The 16,171-nt window shown below is 40.3% G+C and overlaps 1 protein-coding gene across 5 annotated transcripts; it reads left to right on the top strand.

Moving 5' to 3' along the window:
• Positions 1-140: 140 nt before the first annotated feature.
• Positions 141-16,163, top strand: ciita (class II, major histocompatibility complex, transactivator). Of its 5 annotated transcripts, none has more exons than XM_027002786.3 (20): positions 141-2,130; positions 3,414-3,458; positions 3,601-3,666; positions 3,777-3,812; positions 4,095-4,160; positions 4,381-4,440; positions 4,648-4,806; positions 4,905-4,994; positions 5,080-5,130; positions 5,478-5,597; positions 6,317-6,400; positions 6,487-8,173; positions 8,557-8,736; positions 8,868-8,933; positions 9,716-9,796; positions 12,180-12,263; positions 12,394-12,477; positions 12,589-12,672; positions 15,431-15,514; positions 15,901-16,163. In XM_027002786.3, the coding sequence occupies exons 1-20, from the start codon at positions 1,851-1,853 to the stop codon at positions 15,977-15,979; spliced, it is 3,486 nt and encodes a 1,161-aa protein (XP_026858587.2). In that variant the 5' UTR covers positions 141-1,850; the 3' UTR covers positions 15,980-16,163. The 5 variants fall into 5 exon arrangements, with proteins under 5 accessions (XP_026858587.2, XP_026858586.2, XP_081567011.1 ...); XM_027002785.3 differs by having other exon boundaries at positions 4,378-4,440; XM_027002788.3 differs by lacking the exon at positions 141-2,130 and adding an exon at positions 2,720-3,095 and having other exon boundaries at positions 4,378-4,440.
• The last annotated feature ends 8 nt before the right edge of the window (positions 16,164-16,171 follow it).

Below are 16,171 nucleotides of genomic sequence, written 5' to 3'. Positions count from 1 at the left end.
TTCCGAGATGGGTGTTCATTTTTGTCCTTCACTCTCTCTGAACACTGTTGAAGCGTTGAGCTTTACTAAGCAGATTGTGTATTGTGTGGGCACAGTGTTGAGGTTTACTTAGCAGTGTGCGCTGATGGAAGTTCCACTGGAAAGACCTCACTAGATGCCATCTTCTGACCCAGCTGTTTGGGAGCCTGGGCCTCTCCATTTGAATGAAGCTAGATACATCATTGAAAAGCTTTCTGTTCCAACTAAATATAGACTAAAAGTCAGAGAGATAACAGTGATGCTGGGTGCGCATTAAAATATGGAATAATCTAAACATTCAAGCCCTAACCATCTCTCTGAGGTACAGGAAAAATGTAGAGATTTAGATTACATGTAGTTTTTCTTTCAGAAATCTATTTCAATCACCTATGTCAATAACCACTAATATGATCTAAAAATGAAGTTCTTTGATGGTATGTCCAGGAACAGAATTAGAAATGTCAGTTGGTGCATTGTTTATTCAACAATTCTCTCTCATTGTCATTCGGAGCCGAACTGCCAACTGGCAGCAGTGCCAGTTTGAAGGTTTAACAGAGTAAACAGAATTGTACTACTCGTATTTGAGAGGATTAGCAGTCAGAAACAAATCACCCCAATCCACTTAAAGGAATTAATTCAGTAAATGTTGCCCATGTTTGTGAGCCTAATAATGCTATTGTGCTAATAATCTGCACTAGTAATGTCTCATGTTTTTCATAAAATTGACTTTTGTCACTTAAATGTTTTTATTTATAAAATGATCAATATATTATTTCATTAGCTTTGCCTTATTTATTTATTCATTTGTTTAGTTTTTGCTCTGTGGTATACCAGGTATACCAAAATATTGCTGTTACAGGTACAAAGTTTGAAAATTTGAAGATCTAAATGGTCTGTTTATATTTTCTGGTTTTGTATACCTAAACTAAAATCCCTACTAAAGTGGCACATTAGGAATATTGATATACAGACTGATCATTATAAATTTGATATATGTGAGTCAATGAGTAAAGTACCATACATTTAAAATTGTTTTGCAAATGATTTTAAATGGTTTCAAGTTTGGATAACAGTTCTTCAGACCTGCAGTTATAGAACACAATGCAATTAACTGATATCTGTAAGATATCAGTTGTTATATGATATGTAGTAAAGCTCCACTGCAATAAATACATGTTTCAGCTTGGCTCACATTGCATGGGGCTGAAAGAACATGTCTAATGTATGTTTGGGTTTTGTTGTTTTCTTCCCATACACAGGTTTCTAGAAGGGGGTTTCTGGGTTTTATAAATTGTTAATTGTATTCATTGGTCAGTTTCATGTGTTACACCATTAACATGGAGTTAATATAGGATCAGTTTTTCCCTTCACCTCATATGCATAGTTACATGAACTGTGTCTGGCTGCTCTGAGATCAGCATTGTTGCTTTGACAAGCTTTATAGCTATCCAACAGGAAATCAGTGTGATAGATTTGAGCCACTCACTTCTCCATGTGAATTCCTAGTAGCAAAAGTGAAGTGAGATGGAACTGTTCTCTTCAGATTTATCTACACAGCATATCTGCGTTCTGCTGTTATTTGGGAAAAGCACATGTGAAACCGTCTGCGTTCCTTCAAGGCGAGATGAAATGCTGTGCATCTTTGATTAAGGCTCAGTGACTCACCGCAGAGGGCAAGGTGTCAGGTCTGGTCTGCCTCATCCCAGTGTGCTGCGGCGAGTATTCTGTGTTCCGATTCCTGGCAGCTTCATAGAACGTACCACGTGCCTCATGGCGCTCCATGGGAAGTTATGAGCAGCTGAGATGAGCGTCCCTCCCGGAGCTGCCAGGAGATGGTTCCCTTCCAGGAGGTTCTGTTGGAGGTCAGGAGGGTTCTAGAGGAGGCTGAACCCAGCCTACTTCCTACGCTTCTCAACCAGCTGCTGGATGCACAGGTGTTCTCTGTGCAGTACTACCAATCCCTGTTTCGGGACGCCGACTCTGGCCAGGGGGGCTCGGCTGATGCAGATGGCCTGGCCAGGAAGCTGGCTCTTCCTATCTGGCAGAAATGGGAGGCCAGCAAAGGAATCCTTTTCTCCATGCTTGTGGAGAAGGAGGACCCCGGGCCAGATGGTATGTTCATCATTTGTTTCTGCTCTACTGTTTTTGCAAACTATTGTTTGTCCATTATTTTTGGAGCTTATAAATGTAGAAAGGATTTTTATCAGGGTGCCAAGTCAGGCAAGTATTCCATGCGAGTACGGTTCTCTATCTTAGGGGCTTGTCTTAAATGTGACCCTGTTGCAATCAGGGATCTCCAGAATGATAAGTGCTGCCATTGAACGACATGGGATGAAGATGCCATCTGGCATTGCATCTCAAAAGGAACATGCCCCTATGCCCCTTTGTTTCTTTTTTTTTTTTAACATCCAGGCCTGCACTCCACAAATGTAATTTGCTGGCAACATTTTCTGCTGGTTTCGAGATTAGAAATGAATAAAGCAGAAATCCCCCAACACTCTTCTGAGCCTTTGTGAGTTTTTATTTTAGGTTTTACTTTGTTTTGGTTTAATTCATGCCAACCAATTATACAGATTGTTTTCCTAGACTCTGTCAAACATAGAAGTGAGCCAGAGGGTGTGCCCTGTGCAAACTTTGTTTGGGACTTTTTCCTCAGCTCACTGCTGAATGGCCATGGTATTTACGCCCATGTAGGAATTTGCTTGTGACGCCCATACATCCGCTCGGCAGCATCAGAAAAACAGCATGCTTTTTATTCGTTTTAAAATGACACAATATGATGCTCAATACGTACAATATTTTTATATAGCAAAATGACTTGCCTTATTTATAATATAAAGGATTACTAGAGTCCTGTGTTAGGTCCGCGTGAATGCTGAACAGCGCGCATGCTAAATATAAATAGTGAAAGTAAAACCAAATTTAAGATGAATGCGCGTTGTGGCGTTTGCCAAACTGCTGCGCTGGTGTTATCTGAGGACAAGTACGAATGTACTTTTTTTTTTTTTAAATAAAGTGGAATATCGTATTTTGAAGTAAAACATTCAAAGATAAGATGGATCTACACTCCGATATAGGTAATATTAAATCTTATTATAACTTTCCTTGTATTTATGAGACATATAAGCGTTATTCTTTTATTACAAAAACTGGTAGAATTAGTGTGTTAACCATGGTTTATCCTGTTATTTTATCGTGTTTGTTCACCTGTGTAACATTTACCTCTGCTTTGTGTTGCACACATATTTATGTATGTATCAATCATACATCGTTTTTATCATTATTTCCAAGGACCTCCACATATTCTTAGTAGTCTATTCCGTGGGAGCTTAGACTAGCAGACGACAGTAACGTTGTATGCACCAAATCTTTATATATGCGTCTTTATATTGTAGAAGTTGACGAAACTGGCGATCCAGGTTTATGCGACCTCATACCAGGTGAGCGATAGAAACGTTTCATTTTAGGCGACATGTATTTTATACTAGACATTGTATAAAATGGAGAGTCAATATTTGCGCGCTTTTTACCAAACCAAATACTAAAATTATTTATGCTGACTATTTCTTACCGTTTTACTAGATACGTTATTTTCGGCCTATATTGACAGCATTGATCTCAGCTCTCCTGGATTTGACGAATCTTTTGGTCAGTTACTCTCTTTGTCCATATACATAACAAATATAGGATATATGATTACTTATTGCAATTAAAAAAAAAACCTTAACTTAGTGTCCTGCATTTGTGTTTTACATCAGATTTGTGTTTTTCCGACGACGTCTTTGATATCTCAGGTAAGCCTATAAGAGGACAGTTTACGCAGTTAAAGCACGTTAAACTCCCTGATGTTTAATGAAGCATTGGGCAGATTGTATAATTGGGCTAAGTATATGTATCAGAAGACAGAGATAAATGCCCAGTATCTTAAATCACCTTTTGAGAAAAGATTAGTTATTGCTGGAAATTAACGTAAACATTGCGTAATTCATCATCAGTTTTTAATACCCATCTGTATAGCCTAACTACATGTCGTATGTTGTTTGGTTGGCTCTCCTGCTTCTTTATTTCGAAAACAGATGAACCAGATGATAAGCCAACTTTGGGACGTGAAGACATAAAAAGGCAAACCAGAAAACGACGATGTAAGTGGTCATCTCTTTCCAACTCCAGTTCTAAAGTGCAGGTGCCCGGCACGTTAGGTGATTTCCCTGCACAAGCATATCTGAACGGACTCACCAGTGAACGTTCTGGCTTAGTAAATCACCAATCTATGCTGGACCCCTGCCCACCAGACCGAGGTTGGGTAAACCTGTTGTAATTGAAGAGAGGATGACTTGAAGTGTGCATTGTTCTCACCAGCAGATAAAAGACCATCAAAGAAACCATCCCGCCTCAAACGCAACAAAGGAGGTAACACAGGAGGTAACTCTTTTTATCAGATTCATTAAAGCTTTTGCAAAGCGCTTTTAATTATAACGGTAGTCAAAATCCTTAAAACTGCTTTAGGAGCGTCTTGCCAGTCACAAAATAACGGACCAAGAACCACGCTTTAGAAATGTTGTCTTTCACGTATACTCATTTCAAACCCTGCTTTCTTCAACCAGAGCTGTCCCCCTCTCGTTGCTTTAGACCCGGAGGCCTCAGAAAATTACTCAGATGCTATAACGGCCCCCTGCGAGGGGAGTTTCCAGCCCAGCGTACGCACGATACCCCAGCAGCTCATGCACGCTCCTTTCGCCGTTACCGCAGCCACCGCCCTGGAAAGTGCTTCTTTGGTGCCATCTAGTGGTAATAATCAGCTACCATAGCAGAGACTTTTGTCATCCCAGAAGTTTGATTTTAGCGGTTGTCTAACTGTGTGTGTGTGTGTTTGTGTCACTTCTTAGGACAAACGCTACGAATCATACACACTATCAATCATCTCGCCCATCCCGTTATGAACCAAATAGTCCCCGTCAGGCCCACCTACGTTCTGGGTAAGTCAGTAGCACCACTTCAAGCACTTCAAGCACATATTAACAGTGCCTGTAACTAACTTTCATTTGCTGTTTAACCCCACAGTTTCGCCGCAATCTCTAGGTCCAATCTCACAGGTTTTTCCCCTTTCTCCAGGTAAGTGAAGGAGTTTCGTTTACTGGGTGTTTAATTGCATCAACTGCTAGGACAGGGGGACTTGGTTTCAAGTTCAGTCAACATGAAGTCATAACAAATCTGTGTAAAATCATTGCATGAGCGTGACAAACCAACATTATTTCCTCCAATTCTTCCTTCAGTTTGAGATGTCTTTTCAAAACCTACTGTCAAACTCATAATGAATAAGTGAACAGGCAGGCATAGATTGCAGTAAAATGTAAAGTTGAACCGGTTTTCCCTTTTGTTTAGTTATAATGTTTGGGCTGACCATTTAGCATGTGGCTGTGTGTGTTAATCTTGTACTGCATCTTCCCTCCCCTCTTTAGCTGATGGTGCAGTAGCCCCTCTAGAGCTCAGCATGTCTTCCCATCCCACCATCTCCTTATCAGACACTGCAAGCAGGGTTTGGTTCCCCTCGCCTCTCACTCCAGTCTCACATTCAAAAGGTCAGCCCGCTGTGTGTAATGTAACACACTGCATAACACGAAGCTGCTAGGATTGCTTTTTTAAAGGCTGCCTGATCTCTTTTTTTTTCCTGGATTGGATGTAATCTGATAGTATTTATTTCCTTCTGGATTGGATGTAATCTCATAATGTTTCATCTAAACCAAAGGCCGTAGTGCCAAGGAATGAACAAAACTAGCCCTGGGATTGGGTTGGTTTGTTTTGCAGAAGTGAATATAATTGTCACGGAGCGCTCCCCTTCCACTGGTCACGTGGTATGGCCCACCACGTGCAGTGGGAGTTCGTTGTTAACTGTGTATTATTTGTATCCACGCCTACGTTATTATGCGCACACGCTGCATCAGTTTAATCTTGTCATGTTTGTAGTTATTTAAACCCTTGTCAGTGTGTGCGTTATTGTCAGTCATTATTCAGTTATTGTTCACGTGCATGTTCACATTAGTGCCTCTGTTCACCATTTCCATGCCTGTGTATGTGATCACTGCTTGTGTGTCTTCAGTGTTCGTCAATAAACGTGTCTGTTGAGCGATTCTGTACGTCCTGCTCCTTGCCCTGCACTAGGGCTGTTACAATAATGGAGAATTTCCCAGACACTGGTTAAGTCCAAGAGCTAATCCATATCTGGGATTGCAGCCCAATGACACGTGTATTATGTATTATGTTGCCTGTTATTTTAATTAATTCATTTATTTATTTTAAGGTCAAATCCCAGACAAAATACCACCAGAGGACTCTACTCCCCCACCCCACCGAACTAAGAAGAGGCTGAGTCCAGTGATACCAAGTGAGTCTAAATAACATTGCTGGGTTATCTTTGTCTCCAAACCATGCCACTTAAAAGAACAATACAAAAACATGTTTCACCTACAGAGCACGTTGAAGACTACATTGCACACCTGAAATCTCACCTGAAGGACACCTGCAGCGAAAAGCAGGCAGAAATTAGCATGGCTTCTCACTACATAGAAACACTACTGGTGCCTCGGAAGCTCGTGATCAGGACAGGCAAGAATGCGAACAAGTGTCTGGAGAAGGAGCTGTTGGTGCTCTCCGACTCGGAGCGAAAGAAGGCCATGGTGGACCGGACCTGTATTTTCCAGGACTGCACACTCAGATCCAGACACTTGGTCACCATCCTTGGGAAGGCAGGCATGGGGAAGAGCACTCTCCTCCAGCGCTTGGCCTTGGACTGGTCCAGCGGGGGCTTGTCCCAGTTCCACTTCGTCTTCTTGCTGGACTGCAAGGCTGTGGACCTGATGCGGCCGTGCTACAGTCTGAAAAGTTTGCTGTTTGACTTGTCTGCTTCCCCTCGCTGCAAGGACTCGGCAGCTGTGTTCCAGCATGTCCTATCATCCCCGGAGAAGGTCCTCATCCTTTTTGACAGTTTCAACGAAATGAAGGACCTTGAAGGCCTTCTCCAGGCCTCCGCCGACTCAGCCTCACACGACGGCTACAGCGTGAGGCAGCTGTTCTCTGGCATCTTCCAGAGAAAGATCCTGTCAGGGTGCACTCTCCTGATAGCCAGTCGACCCAAAGATGTTTTGAACCAGCTGCTGCGTAAAGTGGACAGCATCTTGGAGCTGTGCCCATTCTCATCCACGGACATCGAGCGTTATGTCTCAAATTATTTTACCGATGATTCACGGCGAGAGAGTGCGTTGAGGAAAATTAAAAGAAAAAAGTACATATTCAGTCTGTGCTCGAATCCCTTGCTGTGCTGGTTTACATGCTCCTTGCTGGAGCGGCACGACGCGGACACCTGCGCTTTGCCGTCGACTCTCACTGATTTGTGCTTGGGAGTGGTCAGCCAGCACCTAGAGCTGGAAGCTAAGGAGCAGGGATCCAAACTGGATATTACCCAGCTGTGCAGTATGGCCTGGGAGGGATTCAAGTCTCAGCGCTCTCTTTTAAGCCAAGAGCAACAGCTCAGTAAGGAACTGATGGACTATGGATTCGGCTGTAGGATACTTACGTCCCATGTGGTGAGTGAGGAGTCTGGCGGAACCCTGGCCACTTGCTTCGCAGACCTCTTTGTGCAGAGCCTCCTCAGTGCCTTGCTGTTGGTGCAGTCCAGAGATGTGAGCGAGAAAACACTGGTGGCCCAGATGGCGCTCCAGCACCGCAAGAGGAAGCCACAGGGAGAATGGCAGGACCTTCTACAAAGGTTCATCATGGGCCTGCTCTACCACAGGAGCCCGCTGCCGTGCTCTGGCCTTCCACATAGCCCAGCCACCTCACAGGCAAAAAGGCAAGTGGTGGAGACCCAGCTGGAGAGCCTGAAACCAGGTGAGCTGACACCCGGCAAGCTGCTGGAGCTGTTTCACTGTGTGTACGAGACCAGCAGCGTCAAGCTGGCCAAGCTCCTGATCAAGAACCTTCCCGACGGGCTGAGGTTCTGCGGAGCCCAGCTCTCCCTGACAGACGCATATGTTGTTGAGCACCTCCTTCGGCATGCCAAGGGTCTTGGGCAGATGTTCTCCATTGACCTGCAGGACACGTGTGTTCCCCTCAGCGGTCTCAAAGACATAGTAGCTATGAACAGCATTAAGTCCTACCGGTGAGGGATCACGTTCTTTAATGTCCAATAAGCAAGTTATAGAACAGTGATTTCTTGATAAACCTTATATACATTCTGTGTAAATTTACATTATTTGTTATAAAGATGAACAAACAGGATGGAAAAATCCAACAAAATATAAAGGGTCATTTAGGCCATTGTGGAATTATTTAACTTCTCAAAATGCTTTGTTTGCAAAAAACCTCTATATTCTGGTTCTTAAAATATAAGCATTTAGTGTCTCTGAGTTAAACAGTAAACACATAAATATTATTTAAGTAAAGATCTTATAAGTGAAATCACCTATAAGCTCCCATTTTGGCTCTAATTTCCCATTTAAGATTTTTCAATTTTATTTGTGTGCATGTATTTGCTTTATTTAGGGCATTTACTATGGACACAATTGACCTGTGGGAGGACTTACATTGCAGCAATGACGAATTAAATTTGAAAAGTGCTATTGATAAATTCACCATAGAGCCATTCAAGGCATCACAGGCATGTCACATAGAAAACCTGGCCCTCCTTGTTCAAATCCACAGAGAGAAAAAGCTGCCATTGGGGTGAGACATCCATAACAATCTGTTGCCTCATTTGTTGTAAATAGAGTGTTGTTATACTTCCTGATATGTGCAGTGTAATTCAATTCATGACAGCTTTAAGACTATTGTGATGTATCGTGCACTTATTTCAGCGGGGCTGTGTCTGCTCTGGATGAGGGCATTCCAGCAGTGAGACATCTCTACAAGCTAGACTACGAGTGAGTATTCCACCCAGACAATTCACTCTATTCAGTCTGTAGTCCTAGAAAACCACCCTTAAAGTGTTAGTTCATCCAGTTAATGAAGAGTTCCACTGATTTTTCAAATACAGCAGTAATAGGAAGCAGAGATGCAATGCTTTTAAATCTTCTGAAGGCTACTCTAAAAAAGATACTACAAAAGATGGTCATGTGTACATCACCCAGTGTGTTAGAGACTGTTTTATGTTAATATAAAAACAATGTTTTTATCTAAAATATTAAACACAGGGCAGTGGATATTTGTAAGCAAAAATAGTACCTAATGAAGACAAACTTTTAGAGATTTACTACCATTTTATCTTGATCAAGATTACATATAGATATACAAACTCTGAAGTCGTAGCTTCATTGGTAGCTTGAATAGCAAGCAAACATCCATTTTTATGATATAGATGTAGTGACTCCTAGTTCCTATTACAAAAAAAAAACAATAACAAAAAAAAAAACACGTAATACATATCTCTAGAATTAGCATATTTCTAGCTTGTCTTTGTTACCTTCTCAACAGGCAAATTATGATATTCCCCTTAGCTGGATTTTGTAAATGTGAAATTATATAGATTTTTTACTCTGCACAAATTCCATTAAATTCCCTTGGCTAACATGGAAAAACATTTACTGGGAGTTTTTAAGGGAACTTTCCAGAGTGAGTCACTGGTGATTTATTTAGCCTTGTGTTTGTTTGTTTGTTTGTTTGTTTGTTTGTTTGTTTGTTTGTTTGTTTGTTTGTTTAAACGAAGGCTGGGCCAACAGAAAGGACCTGAGGTTTTTCCCTGCCTTGTTGAGCTCCTCCCTGCACTTCAGTCTCTCCAGCACCTAGAGTAAGTGCCAGTGTTTGACCAGAAGCCTCCCATACTTGAAAGTTCCTTATTTCTATAAGCATTGTATTAAAGCCTTAAAGTGCATAATCACCTCCTCATACAATTGAATAATTAAGTTCCAGTAGGGGCTCATTTGCAACTAATATTAGCAGAACCTTAGAAAATCTGTATAAATATTGCTCTATGCTACTGACATTAACATAATTTATATCCAAATAATTAGAAGCGTGCCAAAAATATATGCATTACAAACAGATTCTTGCCTTGTTAAAATATATAAATTACAATTGTTTTTTTTTAATTGCATCACTATGTTCAAAACCAGAAAGATCATATTAATAACAATGCTAACCAAGATAAAGTAATGATTAGGGTCAACCTCTGAATGTAAATATGTTCAGTAAATCTGTTCATCTAGATCTGTTGAATCTGTTGCCTTCTCTGAGCTATGTGAAAACCAAATGTCATTGCCCCATTATGAATTATATACTGTGCAATTATGAATTATGAACTCATAGCAAACAATTCCAATCTCTCAGTAAAGGGAAAATCAGCCCTGCTGCCATCCCTTCAGTGGTATTACTGTAGATAAAGCCAGTATAACAGTCATAAAATGTCTCTCTGTACAGAGAGACATGTTACAACTCAAATTAAAAACTTGAAGGGGAAAATAAAGGACTTAGACAAGCCTAAGGTATATTAACCAGGAACCCCCCCCCCCCCCCCACCCACCCACCCACCAACACAAGAAATTCTACTTGTCAAATATGCAAGAACTAAATCTCAATCTTAGCCTAACTGACTCCAGAGGTCCAAAAAATGGTAGCTACACAGATGTCTTCCAAATAAGAAGATAAAAGAAAAATATATTTATTTCAGAGCATAAACAGGTAGAGAGTGTCCTTAAGTCTTGGTAATTGTCCTCTTGGTGTAGTCACTTTATATAATAATTTGTTAAGTATGGAAGACTGACTTCCTTTTCGATTGGGGCAGAGGCTCACTGAAAGTGCACCAGGCTGTGCACCTCGACCCTTGTGTACTGCTTGTACACCAACAAGTGCATCTCCAGCAACCCTACCATTAACCCGATCAAAATCTGCTGTTGACACAATCCTTGCGTGCCTTAGAGCTGATGACCGCATCGCCATCTTCAGCAGCGACGTAACTTTTCTGGCTATGTGATGTGATAAAAAAGAACTCGAAGCTCAACATAGAAAAACAGTAAAAATGGTGGCAGCTTTTCATAAGAACCCACCCTTCCATTTTTCCACTGTAAATCAACAACACTGCAAAAATTGGGGCGGAGTTGTTCAAATTACAATGTACAATTGCAACATCTGCACCGATCCAAGCATCATCAAAGAAGGTTGTCGGTGAAACTCAACACCTCTCAACCGGTCCTGTCTCAGCTGTTTGGATCCACCACCAAAGGCCTCTTAACCTGATCCTTAACCGTGTGGCTTGGTTCTCCCTCCCCAGATTAAGGGCTATTACATCAGATGGCGTGCTTTAGCAGAAAGGCAGAAGCGCTCAATCCTGACACTCCATGACATCACGGCTAAGAATTGAGCTGAAAAAAAAAATCACCGCAGTCTCCATACATCTGGGGACCTTTTTAAACATTTTTTCAACTCTCCACTGGTATACAGTAGTGTGCCATTAAAACCAGAAGCACATAAAACCTGAACATTTTCCCTACAATGGCAGGCAGCCTTCTCAAAAAGCCTCCACCAACAAATAAGCAAAATTGAATTTCCCTTAATGTACAGTGTTGTATTTGATCTCATCTCATGTATTTGTATTGTACTCATTGTATTGTATCATCTGCACTTTTGTGGGTTTTTTAGCTTATTGAACATTTAATGTTCTCGTGCTGTTGTGCCAAATTCCTTAGTACGTTTGGTGAATAAAGTAACTCCCATTCTGATTCAGAATCTGAATGATTGTCCTGATTTAATGGAAAACTAACAAAATGAACATTTAAATAAATTTTCCAGTCCAAAAAATTAAGTTAAGTTATTTCTTAAAATTTGGACTTGCCAAATCTGTTTTTAGATTTTAATACATAATATTCAGCACAAAAATAACTTTGAATGAAGGGAAATTAGAATAAATTGTGAAATGTTTCTTTTTTTAACTGCACTGGATCACTTGTATAATGTATTTCAATTGTAAGAGTTTACAGATGCAATAAAGTTATAGTTATTATATTCACAGTGTAAAACATATTGACACTACTTCTGTAGCATAATTTATGAAACACCTTTAGAAACTATTCAGCCAGGCAGGGGGGCAGACTTATTTTTCTGGAAATACTTGTGGTATGAAATTTTATTCCAAATACTACAGCTTGTTTTAACAGCCTTCTTTTTCTGCCTTACAGTCTTGAGAACAACAAAATAGGAGACTCTGGAGCTGAAAAGCTGGCTGGTGCCCTGCAATCTTTAACATCTCTGAAGATGCTAAAGTGAGCGTAATACACACATTGATGGCTGTTCACAATATTTCAAACACTCTCGCATTCAACATTTAGCGCAGCTGATAAAAATCGCAGAAGCCTAGTTTAGCATGGCCTCCATCATTCTTTCTCCCACCAGTCTGTCGCAGAACTCTATTGGAGATGCTGGGCTGGAGAAACTGGCCCAGGCCCTGTCAGAAGTCTCCTCACTACAAAAGCTCAGGTAGGCCCTTTTGAGATTGTCACTTCTATGAACTATAACTGTAGTTACTGATTGCTACTGAATGCACTAATGTTTTCTCTCTTTTCATTGCATTGATATCACATCTCTTAGTCTTTATGGAAACTTAATAGCAGACAGTGGAGCCGAAAACTTGGCCCTGGTTTTACCAGACATGAAGTCCCTTCTGGATCTGGAGTAAGTTTACTTGATCAGTCCAATTATATTCTGCATAAAACTGCAGTGGTCCATGAATATACATTCATGGACCACTTTGTCAGAAGCTGCTACCTTATGGGTGCACCATCTAGGTGTGCAATTAGACACTAATGCCTATGTGCGGCTGCGGCTGGCTCTGAGCACAGGTCTGCTGTTGGCTGGATATGTTTCAGTGTGTAGAAACACTACCCTGCACTACATTCACTACCACTCACATGTCAGTGTCACTGATGTTCCACCAAGCAAAATATGTCCAGTCAGCAGGAGCCCTGTAGTTAGAAACCAACCGCTGATGAATGAGGTAGAGGATGGCTGACATTGTGCATGTAACAGAAAGAACAGAGTCTGTGACGGTTCACCTACAAGGTTTAGATTAATCGACTGACTCAGAGCTAATTCTTGTATATGTATTGTTTATTAAGTCTAGATTTTGGTATAAAAGTGTTACCCCTGTCATGTTATTAGCTGACCTGGTTACTTGCTCTGATGACTAGGGCTTTATTGATTTTTTTTTTTCCAAAAATTAAGAGGCTTACAGTGAATGTTATTGGGACATGGATCAAAAGGTTTAAAACTACCAAATATTTCCAAACTGCCACGTTTTCAGTAACAGACTCATCTGTGTATTTAGGACATTAAAACTGTAACTGAAAGGCTGTGCCTCCTGCAACACAATACATATCGTTTATTTTCAGTTTTCCTTCACTTTCAGTTCGGGTGAAATGAGTGTGGAATTTGTTTAAAATATACTATATACACATAGGAGGGTGACTAATATTGGTTATAAAATAAAAACAAACAGTGCTACTTCCTTCAGAATCCTCTCGCTCCTCAGCGAGTGAAAAAGTATAGACAACCTTCGCCATTTCATGTTCTCTCAAATAACGCTGTGGGCATTTCTACCTGTGTTAGACTTAAGATGACAAAGACCCAGCCGCCTCAAAGCGCTGTAGCTTGTGGGAACCTATAGCTGTGCAGATCATTTGTTTTTTATTGGCGCTACTTTCAATCTATTATATGTGCCATATTGCATAAAAAGTATTAGGTTTTTCCCTTAAGTATACACCTTAAGAGAGGATTTTCCCTTAACAAAGATGATTACTTAAGGGAGCTCCGTAAAAGCCCTCAGTCGTTACTGGTTGCAGTAACGTTCCATTGATTCAATGACGACGCTCTCTCGCTAACCGAAGAAACGGTCACTATAGCGAAACTGTTTGAAAGTGAGGGTTTAACTTTTTACACTCCAGTTTTCGAGTGAAGAATTTAAATAATCAAAATTGAGAATATGGAAAGAAATATAATTTTTAAAAATGCGTAGCGATGACAACTACGCTGAATAATCTACTACATTGTAAAGAAGTGAGATGGAAACGTGGAGCTAAACCTGCTAGCGTAGCCTAACCTAATAATAGCTAGCCTAACCTAATAGCTCTGTGGGTAGCTATTCCCTGACAGACACTACAAAGTTAGTTAGGTACATTACTGGGGCAGTTTCGCCCGTTCTATCTGGTATTCGGGGTAGACTGGCTGCGTTCAAACAGCGGGTAGAAGCGGCTGAAATTCGATTTTGTTAACCTAGGTTATCCGTATTATATTTTTAATGTGTATGCGTCTGTCCAATGATCAAAAATAATTGGTTTACGTGAAACATTCGTTTCCTTTACAGACGTTCCTGTTTAGCGTGACAGAAAAATATTGCAGTATAATTATTACGTATTTTTTGTCCTTCCCCACCAAATTCCGGTGGCTTCTGAAAATCTTTAGTATATTTTATTGGAATGGGTTACCCTATATTCTGTTCATTGGCTAGCTACTTTTGTTACTGCTATAAAGCTCAGTGAAACTAGACTGCTAACCTGCTAGTTCGGTTCATTTTATGCAGCTCAGTTAAGATTTAATTTGGACTGGATGACGCAAGAGACGTATTGTTCACGCCTACGTGCGGCCCGATGAAGAGGAGATATCGGTCCGTTATCGCGCGCACCGTTCCATGTCGCGTGAACATAGTATAGAATACTAGGCTGAGCCAAATCACATACGCTGAGCTGAAAGTAGCCTTATTTATAATTAGCTAATAATCGTAATTTATCTTGTATTTATTTTGTCCTAAAATACAATTAGACCAAAACTAAGCTCCATCAAGTTTAATCTTAAGAAAAGGTTTTGTAAAAGCTTCTAAAATTCCCATCTAAAATTTTTAGTAAAAGTTGTGGTACACAGGCCATTTAAAATGTGTGTGCAAGTGAAGGAATGCTGAATATTTTCATTACCTAGGCTCCAGTAAATGGTCTAATGGCATATCACATCACAAGGGACACAGTGTTATTAATCAAAAGACTGAGTGACAAATGATGTTAGTCACTCAAGAGTGCCCCTGACAAGCAGACATAGCAGTCTGTACACAGACTTTTCATCTATCTAAGGACATTAAATAGTTGTGTTAAGACACATTTTGTTTACACTATGATGGCATCTATTGAAGACACTACAATATGTTTGCTTGTTTTTCTTTGGCATCTGAAAAACAATAATAAATCCAGCGATTACTTAAAATAATCCATAACTTGATAGCAAGAACTGCAGCAGGCTTCCAAATGTACTTGCACCCTGCAACCTATTAAGTACAAATGATTAAATCACTTTAGTTCAGTAACTATAGTATTTCTAATCATGTAATTTATATATGTATCCTTGTGTTGTGTGAAACAATAATCTTGTGTCCTTTTGTGCCCCCCAGTGTCAAGTACAACAAGTTTACAGATATTGGTGCCAAGAAGCTCAGTAATGCCTTAAAAAGCTCCACATGCATGAAGTCTCTTCAGTAAGTAACTAATAATATTATGAAGAGGTGAAAAATTAAGATTACATTCCAGTGCATAAGTCTAAAACTAAACAGTAGTTTGTGAGATAGTATGACTTTTAAGTGCATTTCCATCTACATCATATTAAGCGTCTTTAATTATTTTACTATATAATCCACATTAAATAGTTTGCTGTTGTCAGGTCTGCAGTATGGGTTTGGCATTATGCAGGCATATCAGATATTAATAAGGCTCTTTTTATTGTGTGGAGCATAATACAATAGTGCTATAGCATTATAGGGGAGTTGGGGTGGGGGGGAGGTTGCAGTGGCCAGCTGCAGTCTTCCAGGATGGCTGTGTTTTAACAATGCATGCTGACTACCTTCTTTCCCTACCTTCTTCTTAGAATGTGGAATGGTTGCATCCCATATGGGGTTTTTGAGCATCTTCAGCTTCAAGACTCAAGGATAAGGACTCTGCTGTAAATCTCTATCGATCATATAAATATAATGATCTTTATGAAATGTTCAATCCAGTCGTCAACAGTAAAGACACTAAGTTTGTTTCATTGTTGAGTTGCAATATTCCTGTACTGATTTTTCAACACATGCCTACCTATTAATGCACAACTTTTAATACATTTTGAAAATAAACAAACTGTGAATTTTGTAGTGTTT

The sequence above is a fragment of the Electrophorus electricus genome, chromosome 3 (genome assembly GCF_041902795.1).
Source record: "Electrophorus electricus isolate QZ-2024a chromosome 3, ASM4190279v1, whole genome shotgun sequence".
In the NCBI taxonomy this organism is placed as follows: Eukaryota; Metazoa; Chordata; class Actinopteri; order Gymnotiformes; family Gymnotidae; genus Electrophorus; species Electrophorus electricus.
This window is presented reverse-complemented; position numbering and strand designations above follow the sequence as displayed.

Bases quoted from the DNA above. Each gene is read 5' to 3' on its own strand.
- ciita (XM_027002785.3), top strand. From the start codon at position 1,851: ATGGTTCCCTTCCAGGAGGTTCTGTTGGAGGTCAGGAGGGTTCTAGAG. The intron at 3,667-3,776 runs GTCAGTTACTCT...GTTTTACATCAG, and splicing joins TGGATTTGACGAATCTTTTG to ATTTGTGTTTTTCCGACGAC. The intron at 9,797-12,179 runs GTAAGTGCCAGT...TCTGCCTTACAG, and splicing joins CAGTCTCTCCAGCACCTAGA to TCTTGAGAACAACAAAATAG.